General features: G+C 41.1%; 1 protein-coding gene across 3 annotated transcripts; it reads right to left on the bottom strand.

Moving 5' to 3' along the window:
- Nucleotides 1-3,699: 3,699 nt before the first annotated feature.
- LZIC (leucine zipper and CTNNBIP1 domain containing) lies at nt 3,700-16,476 on the bottom strand. Of its 3 annotated transcripts, XM_065421305.1 has the most exons (7): nt 16,388-16,476; nt 14,988-15,116; nt 11,923-12,058; nt 10,570-10,668; nt 9,745-9,840; nt 5,198-5,279; nt 3,700-4,097 (listed from the first exon to the last, which is right to left on the bottom strand). In XM_065421305.1, the coding sequence occupies exons 2-7, from the start codon at nt 15,086-15,088 to the stop codon at nt 4,039-4,041; spliced, it is 573 nt and encodes a 190-aa protein (XP_065277377.1). In that variant the 5' UTR covers nt 15,089-15,116; nt 16,388-16,476; the 3' UTR covers nt 3,700-4,038. The 3 variants fall into 3 exon arrangements, with proteins under 3 accessions (XP_065277377.1, XP_065277378.1, XP_065277379.1); XM_065421306.1 differs by lacking the exon at nt 5,198-5,279; XM_065421307.1 differs by lacking the exon at nt 10,570-10,668.
- Nucleotides 16,477-16,528: the final 52 nt, after the last annotated feature.

The following is a 16,528-nucleotide window of genomic DNA, read 5'->3' as shown; positions in this document are numbered from 1 at the left end:
TGTTCATGTCCTTCCTAATCATGTTTGGAACATTTCATCACTAAGTGCACTGAACATCACTGTAGGGAACCTCTCTTGAATTATAAAAGATAGTCTATGACTAGTGTTTATTAAAAATCCACTCTTGCTCCCACATACCTAACACACAAATATACGGAGTAAGGGAGCCATTTTGATAGCAATCTTGCACCTTCCTGTAGAATGGAGGCTTTAAGAAACCCACAAGTTTTTGCAAATCAATTAAAATATAAAATAGCATTTCTTTTAGCAATTAAGACCTCCTTTCTAGTACTGGAGAGAAGGGAAGCGATTTTCATGTTGCCATACAGTAAGCTCACTGGAATCTGTGGGAACTCTGAAAGATTTCATTTACATATTAATGCTGTAAGCATTTCGGGAGGGGAAGCGGAGAGTTATTTAGCACCAGTAATGAGCAGAGTAAAAGACAGAGGAGAGGAAGGTTAAAGTCCCCATGGACTGTTTTGTTTTCAATAATTTTAGACTGTCCATAATGCCCTTTAATAAGCTGCTTTCTCAGCTGTGAAGCTACAGCAGCCTTTGTGTGAGTGAAGATAATACTGTCCCAGACACCAAAACAAAAAGTTGTGATATTATGGACTAAGGATCTCACCTAAAAAAAGAGGATTGTTTTGCCTCTATTGATTTATGTGTTTTTTTCATTAAGGTAGTGGCTTTTAGAAACATGTCTATCAAAATAAACATTTTATTTTTGAAATCCCTTCCTGGTTATTTATTACAACCTTAGTTTACAACTAAAGGAATTAGTCAAAGCCTCATTTACCTTTTCATCCTTCATGATGTTTGTTTAGGATTTATTTATTACACTTTATACACTATCCAAACAAACTGGACTGGTCCAGTTTTACTTACGATTTATAGTCAACATCACTGTCTAGTCTCATTAGATAGCTGCAGTGTATATATAGCATTTGGGTTTTCAACACTGTAGTGGATTATTTGTGTAAATTTAGATAAGAAAAACACTTCATTAAATTGAAAAAACTATTGTTTGATTTTCTACCAAATCTATAGTTTGGTAGAAACCTACTAAAATATCATCCCCTTTTTAAAAGTAAAACTCTAATGTTCCACAGAGTGCATCAGAGAAGGATGTCCTGAAAACTGTGGGTTCAATTTCAGTGCTCGTTGAAGCAGGCACAACTCTACTGATGTCAACAGAATTATACCTGCTTTTACTTTAAATTAATTTGTCCCAAAGTTTCATAATCTCATACTCTGGATTGAAAGCATCTGATATTCATGAACCATTATTAGTTTAGAAACAATTCTAAATATTATCTTTTTTCAGTATTTGCCCTTCTTAATTTTTATAATTAGGGGCAGTTACATGAAAACAGGATCAATTTTTCTTTAAATTCTGTCTGATCTTTGCCCATCTTAAGTCACCACTCTCTCTTTGACAGCAAAACTGGTTGCTATAGAAATCAAATATTTCAGGTAAGGAGCAAGGAGATAAACAATGTTCAGGAAAACTCGCAAGTTGTCAAGATTTCCCATGAGGCCGCAGTAACTAACTAAAATTAAAGATGTTAAGCTTTTAGAAAGTTGCTTTCACTCACACAGCAACAACTCTGAACACAGAGAGGAAACTGCTTCTATAGTAACAAACAGTTTGAAGAGTCACCAAAAAATGAAGTACCACCTCCTAGGAAGATCAGAATATTATCTGGTGCTAAAAGCTCTTGGACACACACACTCACCTCCTTAACTATACAGTTGAAAATCTTTATTCCTTCTTACTTTATAATTTACCCTACTACAATGCTAACAAATCCCTGCATTTAATCATTCCATTCTGTAAATAGCTTTCATTTATTTAATAAAGGAACTAATTTTTATCAGAAAAATGATTTCAGTATACATAGAATTTCTAAGAAATAAAGGGTAGATTTCTTCTCTTACCAGATTTCTGTCTCTATCAAAAGCTTGTTAGAATGGGGACTGACTGCGTCTGTGACTCATGAACACATCAGATTTCCACAGTCACGCTTTCTCTGTGGGGTACTGTATAATAATAGTATGTCGCTCTACTCTCAGCCAGCTGTTCCATTTGCCAATGATATTTCATATACTTTCCCCCCCCCCTTTTTTTTTTAAAAGCTTTAAATGTGGAGGAAGGGAAGGGATAGTTTGTATCTAAAACAGCTAGTCAAAAGGGGAAAAAATATAACAATCTTCATCAAATGTCGGAATCTAAGTTGTACAGGATTAAAGTGAAATTAATTCTCTGTATGAGCTAGAAGTAATAAAACTGTATCAGTGGAAACACAATCTCTCCAGATGTACTGCGATAAGGAAAACTTAGGATTCTGGCATCCAGGTGCAGGACAGACTGAACCTGATAAGGAATTGGACAAGCTTATTTTCTTCTGTAGAAAGGAAAATAAATCCTAGCTGATACAGAGCTGTAAAATGTGCATCTGAGAAATGTTCTTATGGCTGGAGAAAAGGTTCAGATATAAGCAGCGCTAAAAGGAGAAGGAAGATTGCATGAAAGGCTGTTAGAGAAACATCTACAGCTCCTGGTATCATTAGGTCAACATCCAAATTTAAACTGAGAGGAAGACCTGGCACATACGCCTTCAATAAGTAGTCAAGCAAAACTCACCAGTGAAAAAAGATTTCCTGCTCAAATTGGCATGAAGTATTTACAGATACTGAGCTAGAAAGTAATACTGCCTGTATTGTAACTGTTTGAATGATCCCCACTATTGAATGTACAGAACCAGTGTGCACAGATATTTTACAGTTACAAGAACAATGAATGGAATACACATCTAAAGCACCAAGTACAGTTCTTCCATTTGGACTAAGAAGCAACCACTACCCATCTACAAAAGCAAATGCTGTAAGCCCTATTTAGTCTATACCAACTGAGTCAGAGGCCTGATTGTCACAGTAAAAAGCTGTAGTGCGCACAGGACCAAATTGTCTTCCAGAACCAGGCTAAGACCTGGACAGTATGAGGTTTTATTTTGCTCCACCTAAACTCTGAGTTTGTCCTGGGTTTTAACCTAATTCTGGCCACACGGGCCCCATTTGCACTACAGCTTTTAACCATGTGGTAAGCAGGTCACGAGAAAACAGCATTGCAACTGACGCCTCTGATTTAGTTATAGCATAGACCAGGATTATGATTGGGGCTGTTTGTTTCTACTTACAACCTATTTCATGCTGCCCCAGAAATGTGGGGAAATAATGGTAGCTTGTAGTCGATACATCCTGGGCAACAGCAAGAGGTCACAGAGTGGGCCTCTCACTGCCATTTCCTAGTGCTTCCCTGTCTTTTCAATACACGAGGTTAAATTACTCCAGAAGACTCCCAACAGGGCTTCCATTGTTTGCCAACCAACACTCAGAGATACAATGGCATTCATTCATGTCCAGAGCAAACATGCAGGCAGCGAATGTTGGTATGTGTACTCTCATTTTGGATTTTTTGGGAACAGTTTGTCTGAAATCCTGTCTTTCTACAAACAGTCTTTTTTTTTTTTTTTTTTTTTTTTTTAAAGTTACAATGTGTTTTTATACTTAAGCTATTCAGTAGGGACTAACTCCAGACAAGACTGAATTTTACAGGCAAGCTAAGGAATAGCTCTGAAAACTGACCCATTTGCTGGGACTCAATGTGTTTCTGAAAAGATCTACTCACTGTCATCACACTGAAAAAGATGACATTTTAATAGTTAGAGAAATACACATTCAGAAAAGTGGAAAATAGTTGATCCCTTTCAAAGAAGACAATCATAGTCAGCTTTTGAAATACCACTTAGTGTTTAGCCTCAGAGCATACATTGCTATGGGGTACAGACACTGAGGTCCCAAAGTGCACTTTAAGACTGTTCACTTTACGTTGTCTTGTGACTAAGATTGAAGTCCTCCCCCCACCCCCACAACAGTTTACAAAAAAATCAAATGAGCAAAAAAACCCAGTTACAATATGATAGAAGTCCAATGGTGCTGACAACAGGAGAAACTCTAGCCCCACACACCTCTTCATTGCTTTGATTTTTCTACTTCAACACTGGCCAGAGCAAAGACTTTGTCTCCAGATCCTATGGAGGAAAAAACAAATAAAAATGGTCTTTATCCCATCACCACCATCCCAGATTAGAGAAACAGTAAGTTATTAGCAGGGACTGTGTTTTGGAGGGGTTCATTTTTGATAAATCAGACAAAACACCACAAGAGTACTTTTGGGGCAAGAAGTCAAACCTCCATTTTGAAAACAAAAACATTTCAGGTATAACTTGTTAAAAAATGGGGCCATATTCTGGCTTCAGCTATATTATGTGCATGCCTGAAAAGCTGTGGCCAGGAAAGTAGCTGCAAGGCTGATGGCATCCACCCAATTCTAACCCACTTCTAAACCTAACAAGATCCAAGCTTCCCAGGACCTTTAAGCTAGAGCCATGAGAAGATGCATTCCAGGGTAAGGCCTCAAGTTCAGCAAGTTCACACCCTGGCCTGGCCCTTCACAAGCCTATCCCACAACGATTACCCCTGCTTCACTGGAAGCACGCACGTGGCAAAGAGGAGTAGTCAGAATAGAGGCTCACAGAAGCACTGCTTTCTCCCCAGTTTGAGAAGCAACTGGACTGAAATCTGGCCCAGAAGAATCTATATTTAATATTGGAATGTGTTGATATGCAAAATTAATTGCATACTGAATGCACGTTCAGTCTTGCCACTTTTGGGGGGCGGGGGGGTGTCTGGTTATGACAGTGGTGAGAGAAGATGTGTTTCACCCCTGTACTGTTTGTTGCTATGGCAAGAAACTGCAGGGCTCTCAGGGCCAAGAAGGGAAAAGGCTTTTTTTCAGGAGTACTGGAAGAGGACAAGGAATTTGAGCAGAAATCATGTTTATCCCTAAAAATGTTGTCCCTATTTACTAGGTATAACTCCCAAGGCCGCCCCATTATGTGGAACACTTAATGGTTTCTTCCACATTAGGTTTCTTCCACATTGTACTTATTTTTCCATAGAGCAGTATATCTAAATTTCACCAGCATTATACTAGGACATATATTTTTAAGTGGCATGGATATTTTTGGTCAGATTTTCCCTTTTAGATCCCGAGTCATGTAGCCATTTCTTTCCACTACTGCACGGGGATGCTGAGAAGCTTTGATGTTAGGGGTATCAAGAAACTTACCAAGGTCACTAGAGACTCTCTCAAACTGGCTGAGGGCTGCACCTGCATTTGCTGACAGGAAAGTCTCATCATCTGGAGTCAGCTGAACCAGAAAAACCATATATATATATGAACTGGACACCTTAATTGCATAATCTTTTTCACTTTGTAAGGATATGTATCTGTGTATATATGAAATATTTCATCCTGTAGGACCTGTGAATCGGATATGCTTTTAAAGTGATGGCATTATCTGACTGGTGTGAATGCGAAGTAAGCACTGGAGAAAGAATTTTTGTCTATCTGGCACCTTTCTGTCAATCAACAGAAAAGGGAGAGCACAAGCAGTGTTGCTGCAAGCTTCAGCCAATTGTATCAATGAACCTCAACGCCAAACTGCACAGACTACCTTTAGGAGAGGAGGTCACCCTTCATCTTTGTGCTGAGGCTGTCAACAAGGATGCGAGCCACAATGGTGTTTTTGTGATTTGGACACCTAACCATGAGGAACTGGATACCAGGCCAAACTTATTTCACATAGGCCAATGAACAGACTAACAGCTTTCAGCCACTACCTGCCATGGCCATATTAAAGCAATGACTTAGAGATGACAGTCTGTTTCATTACAACCCTGAACCATCTGGTCACGTGCACATTTTGGTTTTTATTGTGTGGCACTCCAATGCTTTGTGACAAGTGACATTTGTATGAATATACAATAAAGAATTAGCATCACAAAGTTGGAAAAGCCAGGAAATTCAGAGGTAAGATCAACTTATTATTTAGGAACTCATCAAGACTGTATTATGATTATTAAAGCAAGACAGAAATTGATGTGTCTGATACGAGCCTTCCAAACTGTTGGTGTCAGCAATATGGCAAATTCCCACGGGTGAAGCCTGCTGCATTCCTTTGGGAGCCCTGAGCATCCTCCCTGTTTTGTCACCTCACACCCACCATCTTCAAGGACCCAACTCGCCTAGATTCCTTTCCCAGGGTTTGGGTGCCCTGTCTTTGAAGCACTCCCAGCTACTAATGGAGTGGGAGTTTGCACCTAGAAAATGAGCCCTTATAACTATGCTATTCTGGAAATAGCCTATTTAAAAAAAAAACAAAAAAAATCTTTCAAAAGACAAAAACAGTGTAGCTCTAACATACTGATAAGGCTAGTTTACTGCACTGTACCAATGGAAAAATTGAACACTTGTGAAATAATTATTTAGATGAAGAACTGAATACACATCAGAATAATGGAGAGCATGAGTTCCCTTTAAACATTATAGACTCCTTTCCAGGCTTTAGTTCTTGAAAATATAAGATATACTACAGCCATCAGGTAAAGGATGTCAACATTGTAAAATAACTAAAAAATTGGAGAAAAATTATTATAAATAAATTACATAACTTAGCTCTGCTGCATAATTACTCATTTAGCAACCTGTTGCAATGCAAATGCTTTGAGGACCATCTCATGATCTTTAGCCCTTATATAGCATTTTATCACTTCAACGTGTTGTACAGACATCAAATTAATCTTCACAATTCTGTGAGGTAGGTTAATCTTAATTTTAAAAATAAGAAATACAGGTGAAAGATCATGCTCAAAATACAGAGTACCAGTTAGGATTAGAACCCAAGAGTCCCTGACCCTTATCTTCCTGTCCAATATACTATGCCACACAGCCTCTCATGGAAAGTGCTGTACACTTAAAGATGTACTGAAATGCATTTCAACACAACATCCTAAATTAACAACAGATTGGATGGAAACACTTAAATTACAAATAAATGCCTTTTAAATCAAAGTATTTGAAAATCATGTCCTCCTTCATCCTTCTCAACCACCCAAATCCCAGTTCAAGTTTTTGTGTATTTCCTTTAAGACCTGATGAAATCAGAGTCCTGTCTACACTATAACTTAAATCAGTACTGTAACCAATTAGCCTCTTAGAGCCAACTCAAAACACGGTTTGAGCCCACAGAAAACATGGTAATATATGGCTAGCACTTTGAAAATCAGCCATATGTTCAGCACACTTTTACTTCTGGGGGCATTCTGCACCAAGAAATTAAAAATTCTGCACACAATATTTCAAAATTCAGCAAATTTTATTTTCAAAATGGCACTACATAAGCACGCCAGTTTCAATTATTTTGGTAATTTATTTCAAAATACCTGTCAGCCAGTATGTCTAACAATACAGACACACACTAAAATTCCCCCAGGAGTAGAGAGTTAAAGAAACCCCTGTGACAACCCAGGTCCTGTTTCTCTGCCCCCTTCCCTCCCCCGAGCCAAGCCAGAGGGCCAGACACCCACAACCCCTCTCTCCGAGTCCAACTGCAGCGCCCCTCTGAGCCAATACACCCAAACCCCTTCCCCCCCCCAGAGCACAGCCACAGGGCCCCCCTAGATCAGATACCCCCATCCCCTCCCACCCTGAGCCCAGGTAACCACATTCCCTTCCCTCAGAGCTCAGACACCTGCCCCCTCTCCCCCTGCCAGAGCCCAGCCGTGGTCCCCCCTCCCCTCACAGAGCCCATGGATCCAGAGGGAGAAACAGTCTGATACTCAGTCCCAGGCTTGCACAGAGTTTCCTACCCTGCCCTCTCCTTCCCTCAGGGCGGGCGGGGAACTGCAACTACCAGGAACCCTCTAGCTTCCTCTCCCTCCCCCAGCAGTGTCTTCTATGTGCGAGCTGTGCTCTGCCGGGTCCAGTGGCCTCTAGTGGCAGCCAGCAGCATTGCAGTCCATGTCTGAGGAGAAGGGAAATTCTACGCACACAACGTTAATGTCTTCAAAATTCTGCATTGCGCAGTGGCGCAGAATTCCCCCAGGAGTAACACTTTCTGCAGTATACACAGATACCTTCCCTATCTGTACTTAGTACGTAACTGGTTCCTCCCTCCCAGTTTCTGTACCTGGAACAATATTCTACCTCACGTGTCTACTGGGAATGTCTAAGATAGTAAATGACAGCTGATTACTTTCTCTTATAATCAATTCATATAAACAAGATGGGAGGTGCGGCAGATGTACACACAAAAAAGCTGACAAAGGATTGTACAGCTTTTCTCACAACTTTGTGGACACAGCTGCATTACTGGTTAGAGTTGTATTTACAGGCCCAATATCAAAAATATTGTAAGGAGTGCAGCTCCTTGCCTTGCTTTAGTAGTTAGTGACATTATTAACTCTCACAAGAGAAACACAGATACTTGAACTCAGACTTTGGCAGCTTAAAAAAAGTCTTCCATTTAAACTATAGTTAACTAAGTCTATCCAAGTAGTCTGTTAATGATTTAAGATCTTAAGTAACTTTTTGCAATTATTTCTTCCAAGCCATTTTAAGCATCAGCATCTTAGACCAGGAATAAAAATCTTTTGGAGGAAGGTATTGATTAAAATGAATACTGTAACTGGGACACAGGTGCATAAAATACAAGTCATGTCTTCCACACGAAATATCCAAACCCCAGGCACTATCAAAAGAAAACAACTAATGGAATATTATTCAAGTAACTCGCAGCAAAACACATACCAAGACACTGGAAAGCTAATGTGAATCTGACATCACAAGAACAGGCATCTTCCTCAATGGAAACTGCTTCCTTTTTAAAGCTAACATACATGGGGACCATTTCCTTCACAGACTGGCAATAGGAAAATATAACTGTTCCCCTCATCCCTCTAGTGGTTAGAGACAAGAATTAAGAGTCAGGATTCCTGGGTTCTATTCCCAGTAATTCCATACATGCAGCAAGTCACTTAACGTCCCTAATTCAGTTTACTCACCTGCATAATGGGGATAATACCTACCTTTCGAGGGTGAAGTAAGACAGTGTATTACTGTAAGCCTTTGATATTTTCTTTCCATGGCTGGGTGGTTAATTAGGGAACGAGTAGTATTGCAGCTTGTTTTAAGCAGGTACTAATTGATGTTCGTTATATGTCATGCACTCAGATGACAATCAATGAGTCCACTTTAAATTAAGGCCATGATCAACCATCCATGAAAGGGTTTATACAAATGCTCAGTATTGTTCTCTATACTCTCCATAGCATACTCTTCAGGGAGACTGAGTGGCACTGAAATTTAGGTTATGTCTAAACTATGAATTAGAAGTCTGATTCCCCAGCTCTCATCAAGCTAGCGCAAGTATAAACAGCAACATAGCCACGGTAGCACAGGCAATAGAGGCACAGTTGGGTTTCAGGAGGGTTTGCATCTGGCACAGCTCAACTGTGCTGCCACTGCCACTGCCTGTGCTACGGGCAGCTACATTGCTATTTATGCTCTTGCCAGCTTAAGGAGAGCTAGTGCAAGTATGTGTACACAAGCAGGGGATTGACATCCCCTAGCTCGTAGTGTAGATGCAGCCATAAGGATGCTTCTGCATTACACAATATAACTGCATTTTCTCTATACATATTTAATGCACACGAAAACAAAAGAAGTGTTTAGCAAGAAAGAACTTCAATTCCCTTCTCATAGACTTTAAGGTCAGAAGGGACAATCATAATCATAGCTCAATGAATGACAGATATCAGTGCTCATATTGTTACCTTCTCTCCAAGCTTCCTTAGGGCAGTTAGGATTTCCCCCTTCTGCTGCATGTATAGGTCCCGTCCCAGTTTCCCAACCATCAGATCTCGGTCCATCTGAACAAGAAAGAATATTTTTTTTCAAATGTGGAAAATTTCACATGAAACGAGTGGAAAATTAACAACCTGACCACCCCAAGAGCCTACATTTAGATTCCTTTTTAAAAAATCCTGTGAATGAATATGACAATTGTGAAAGTGTGTGTTAAGAGCTGTGAAAAAGCCCCCTCACAGCTCTGCCAGTGCCTTTTAATCCTAACTTCAGCATGTTTGGCTATTCCAATCTTTGACCAGTTCTGAACAGAGGTTGCTATTTATGTCAAGTTGTGTGGTAATATTCTGAGGACAAACATGCACTAGGATAACGCCACCACACTTCATTTCACTTGTATCCTATCCAGAATCTGAATCCAAATCTCTGGAGATGAAAGGCTAGTGCACCAGCCAGTCCCTCAGTCTGAGTTCCAGGATCATGGCTCTTCTTCTGAATTTATATTTGTGATAATGGAAGTATTTCTGGTGCTCAGTTTACTATTGGTTACCAGATTTTTTGGGGCTGTATTAGGAAAATGAGGGGGGAAGGAGGAAACACAAGTAACATTTTCAGCCCCCATGCCCAACAGTGAGATAGCTATTTGACGCTGACCAGATTCTAAAAGGCGTCAGAAGATTCTCTGTCACCACAAAATTCACACTGACCCTTAATTTGTGGAGATTGGAAGGACAAAAATCAGGCCAGTTGAAATAAATCTATTAGAGTTAGATTCTGTCTACAGGAATCTTTACCTCTGCCAACCTTGTCCGTAACTGCCCTGGCTGTTTCTTTGCAAACATTCTAATGACTTCTGGAGTTTTAAAAGCCTGGCTGATGGCTGCTTGTATAGCCTGGAAGAAAAAGAATAAGCTAAAAGAATGAGCACACCTAATAGCAAACATGAAATACAGCCACATTACACCAGATTCACAAATGCTGAACAGCACCCTCTGCCTCAGTAGATAAGAGACATTCAGGCCATGTCTACAATATCACTTATGTCGGCAAAACTTGTGTCGCTCAAGGGTGTGAAAAACACATACCCCTGAGCGACATACGTCTTGCCGGCATAAGTTTCAAACCATATATTGGGGATGGGAACAAACAAACACAAACACTACACTTTCTAATCATTCCTCCTTGACTTTTGGGCTTTTTTGCTTTATTACTTATTCTACTCCCCTTATGGGATTAGGAGGCATAGTAAAAGTGTCTCTTCTGTTTCTGTAACACTTTGATCTTATTTGCATAACTAACTTAGCATTTCAATTTAAAATTCTTTTCTCCCCTTCATCCTGAAACTCCATTTAAATCATTTAAAGCTAGGAAGAAACTGGGACAGGAGGGCTGGATTGGCACTGTGGCGGAGCTGGGGGGGGGGGGGGGGGAAGAGAAAGGAGCTAGGGAACAGAGGTCTGTATTGGGACTGTGAGGGAGCCAGGCAGGAACTGGGGTCTGGAACATCGGGGGGCTGGAGAGGAGCTAGGTGATGGGGGGGAGGGGCGCTGGACTAGGGTTATGGGGGAGCTGGAGAAGGGCAGATTTTGGAATCAGGAAGGGGACCCTAATCTATTCTTGCACCAGCGTCCCCTAGAGCCTTGCTATGCCATCCAGCAGATGGGGTAGGAACTTCTCACAATGTGTTGCCCTAAACCTAGTTGGTGGGGTCTTCCCCACCAACTTTCATATCAGACTCCACTTAATAAGGTGTCCGCTATATTTAAGCCCTACCCTGGAGATACACAACTCTGTTTCTACATATTTAATTACCCTGATTCTTAAACATAGCTTTAATTTGAAAGACTACAGATTAAATCAACATATACTCGATTAATGTGGAATATTCATATGTTATATATGAGTTTGTGTGTGTAGAACAGACAAATAAAAAGGTATAAATACATGTACACAGTCTGTGTGTGTGTATATATATATATATACACATACATACACACACACACACACACATATATACACATACATAGACACACACACACACACACCAGTATGTATTTTCACCTTCTTTTTCACAAACTATAAGTATGACATATGCTATCTTTAGAAAGATACCACAGAGGAGACTTCCAAGTATGAATCATCCTTACCAGCTGCATCCCACTGAGTTCATCTATCAAAGTCATATTTCCAGACATGATCTTCTTCAGTGAGTCATTGAACTCACTTAACTGTTCTAGAGTTTCTTTTTTGGTTTCTTCATACTCATCTGCATCCAGTTCCTCTCTAAAGGAAATTCAACAAGCCACATCAACTCTCAGGATTAAACCCAGAAACACACATTTAATTATCTATTAACAAATATCTAAAGTATAGACACTACCTACACTAGTGTGCTTGTACCAGGACTCTTGTATAGCTCCTAGTCCATTAGTTGGATTAAGAATGAAAATTATTGCGATCATCATTAGGACTCAGTGTAGTTAATGAAACAACTGCTCTCAGAAGACAATGAAATAGGAGAATAATGATTGTCCAACATTTCACTCTCTCAAGGGTGGCCTAGGAAGTTCTAGCCTCCTCACAAAGGAGTCTCAATACTTCACTGCTGAAAAACTAAGAATTCTTCACTTTCCACAAGAACATTTTTTAACCTTAATATTGTGCTAGATGAGGTAATACAGGGTAAAATTAAAAATAAAAGTAAAGTAATACTTATGTGTGGAGTAAAGGTCCCCAAACCCATAGCTAGCTATGGTAAGGACGGAGCTGAGGCTTTGAATCTTGGTACCACGAGGGAACATTTGTGCAGTTCCAATGGGAACTACTTTTCTAAAACATACCTGAAGGTCAGTCATACCAGAGGCTTATTTCAAGAATGAACATGGAATAGCATCCTCAAAGAAGTAGCTTGCTTACAATCATACTTTCTTAATAATAATCATTCCTTTCTCCCACCATTTGTCTATTTAGATTATAAGCTGTTTGGAAAAGGGACTCACTTAGTATGTATATGTGCAATGCCTAACACAATGGGCCATAATCTTAGCTGGGGACTCCAGAGGATGATACATCGCTACCTCGATATAACGCAACCCCATATAACACGAATTCGGATATAACGCGGTAAAGCAGTACTCCCGGGGGGCGGGGCTGCGCACTCCAGTGGATCAAAGCAAGTTCAATATAATGCGGTTTCACCTATAACGCGGTAAGATTTTTTGGCTCCCAAGGACAGCGTTATATCGAGGTAGAGGTGTACTACAAATTATTTATTTCCCTTTCCCAAAAGAGTTGTACTCCTGACCCCAAAGTTTGCCCCATTATCTACACTCGTACTTCCTCTTCTCATACTCAGTTACAGTAACCTTCTCTCTGAGCTCAAGAGGGCTGAACACTTCCTCAAGGCCTATGGCCAGACAGTGTGGTTTCTTGAGTTGCCCAAGGAGGCACTAGAGGAGCAACTTGAAACATATAGTAGAACCTCAGAATTAAGAACACCTCAGGATGGAGGTTGTCCATACTCAAACGTCTAACTCTGAACAAGACGTTATGGACTTCTGCCACTGGGGAGGGGTTGCAGCCGTGGATGGTTGGGGGTGGGGAGCACTGGGTCTCCAGGCTTCAGCCCCGAAGTTCCATTCCCAATTTCAGCCTGGGGGTGGGGAGCGCCAGACCTCAGGGCTTTAGCTACAGGGGGAGCGCTGGGGTTGAGACCAGTGCTCCCCTTGTAGCTAAAGCCCTGGCGCCCCCCACAGGGCTGAAGCCGGGAACAGAGTCACAGGGCTGAAGCCCTGAGCCCCAGCACACCCCACAAAGCAGAAGCCCTGAGCACCGGTGCTCCTGAGAGTCAGAAGCCCTGACCCCCCTCACCCTGCAGCTGCACCCCCACACAACCATGCTGAAGCCCTGAGCCCCAGGACTAAAGCCCCAGGGAGTAAAGTATTTGTGTGCGTGCATCTCCGCTGCTGCTACATTACTTCAGGTTCCAGAGGGTGTCCGGTTGACTGGCAAGTCCATAACTCTGGTGGTCGTATCTTTGAGATTCTACTGTACTGCCTCAGGTGAAAAGTACAATGGCTTGGCAGGTTTCTACCTCCTGCCAAGCTGGAAATTCAGGACCAAGTTCTGACCTTGGATACCTATGTGGAAATGGCCTCTAGATTACCAGAAGGCTTAGAATTTTGTGCAGCTTTGTTAAAAATACAGTAGTATGGAGCAGGGTAGTCCCACTCTATAGAATTCTGCTGAGACCACATCTAAAACACTGCATGCAGTTCTGGGTGCCTCATTACCAGAAAGTGACTGACAAATTTGAGTGAGTTCCGAAAAGGAACAAAAATGCTTCGGAGGTTGGGATAATTCACTGATGAGGAAAGAACAAATACTATGTGTAGGTTGACTAAGCAATAGTTAAGGAAGGCTAGACAAGGTCGCCATCTACAGCTATATAAAAATTGTAAACACGAAGGTGGGAGGCAACTGCTTAGGGTGACAGAATGGAATATTACATTAAGAGCAATGGGATGAAATGAAGAAAAGGAAAATTTTACCAGAAGGAACCTTATGACAGTGAGCTGTATTAGTTTGTGTAATGATTCATGAAAGCAAGTGGTAAAGCCCTATTGGTAGGAACTTTTAAAACTAGGTTGGACAAAGACATCAGAAAATTCACTGTAGAGAACATTTCTGCAGTGGCATGGAGGTGGGCTAAAAGTGTTTTCCATCTCTGTTTTTTATTAATCCCTTAAGAGTTAATATTCAAGGACATCACTGAACCATTTGATTGTGTTTTCCAAGCTACACACAAAAACAAAATAATTATAATGAAAAATAGGGACAAACATCAAGAATAGCATTTGTTTAAAAGATAGTGAACAATGAATTTTGAATTCTGTGAACAGGTGATGATTCCATTGTTCACAAAAGTAGTACAATGTCACACTCCACCTAAGAATTTCAAATCTCCAAGAAAAGTGCAACAAGTTTTCCTGAACTCTGTTTTTTCCTGTAGGGGCCATTCTTAAACATGGAAAGAGTAGAAAAAGTTCATTTGAATTTGTCCTGCACTGCTTAATCCAAGCATCCTTATGCTGATTTAAAAACAAAGCCTCAAAGAACTGTGACAGGAATACTGAAAGGTGCAGCATTTTCTTCTGCCAGCTGTTGCTGGGAAAATATTTACATTTAAAAGGGAGACCCTGCCTTTTCATACCTGCACTCCTCCAGGTCTTGCAGCTGCTGCATTAACCTGTCCAACTGCTCTTCCAAGTTCTGTTTTAGTTTACTGGTCTCTATTGCTCCTCTTGAAGCCATTTTAAATCTTTATATGGAAAGTGCACACCTATAAAACAGAGCACATTTTATTGATATCCAGATATGTACCAACTGAATTTAAAAGGTGTCCTGGCAAGCAGGGACTCTACACTACAATAAAGACCAATGTGCCCTAGAAGTGTTTCTTAAGAGACGACCCATGAACTACCTGTGATATGCAGTATCTTGCCTGAGAATACCGGAATAAAAACATTTGGAGACCCTAGCAGTGGCGGATTTGGTAGGCTGGGCAGGAACAGGTGCTCTATGGGATAACTTTTCCCTTAAAATGGTCAGTAGAGTGAAGAAGTTGAACAGCCACAGCATATCAAAATGGAAACATGACTGAAACCAAGAAGCAATTACTAAAATCCTTAGTCCCTACATTATGGAATGGAATGCATTCTTGACATATTCTTTTGGGAATTAGATAAGCTAGAGAAAGACTAGGCTTGGATGCCTGAGGCTTCCACACACAACATTATTACAACTATCAATCTTAAAAACTTGTGGTGTTCCCAATCAAACCTCCACTACTCTAAATAATCTCCACTTCTCTAATAACAAGTTATCTGGGTTATAAAAAACACTTGTGTTCTTGGATAACTTGTTGATTGAAATACAGTTTAGGCCCAAAAACAAAAACAGAGGTCTTAACACTTTGAACTGAAGTCAATAGCCCTTTGTGATATACTTAACAAGAAGCTGAAAAATATCCCAGGCACTAGCTAGAAAATTATTAAACACTAAAAGCAACAGGGTGTGTGTGTGTAAGGGAAGTATTTTGGATGGGGAGAGGGGAGCTTTAAATGTTAGGGGGGAGAAGAAAACTAACCCCCTTCAAATGGATGTGAGCAAATATATTTTTATCTAGCTCCTACCCACTCCCTTTTCACTAACTGGTAAAGAAATAGCAAACACCACCAAATAACCACAACTATGCTAAACACAGTAAAAGCCAATACCACCTCTATGACTGTCCCTATTCTCCTATCTGCTTCCCGCCACAGACTCCACTCATACCACTCACCCTTAGTCCCTATGCACCCTTGGGCTGCCCTACCCCCCACACCTCCACAAGACCCACAAGTTTACCCTAGCCTTTTACTTGCAACCCTCACACAGACGCACCCCCTACCCCTAGCACTCAAGGGGTAGGCCCCAGCCCCTTACTCATAGTTAAGTGATAAACTGCATCTTGACTATTGTTTTGGAGTGACAAGTGATGACCACCGCTCACAAGCCCCCAGCCCCTTCCTCACACGCATCCCTTCCGCAGGAGACGTGGACCGGCCTCACCTCACGACGTGCGAGGGCTCCCTCACTCCATATCCGTCCCTCAGCCTGCAGGGCGGCAGGGAGACCCAACCACACCCACTTCCGGAAAAGGGGACAGCTCCAGGCACGGACCTATATCCACTTCCGTCGCCGAGTAGCCAA

This window comes from Emys orbicularis, chromosome 22, assembly GCF_028017835.1.
Source record: "Emys orbicularis isolate rEmyOrb1 chromosome 22, rEmyOrb1.hap1, whole genome shotgun sequence".
Lineage (NCBI taxonomy): Eukaryota > Metazoa > Chordata > Testudines > Emydidae > Emys > Emys orbicularis.
This window is presented reverse-complemented; position numbering and strand designations above follow the sequence as displayed.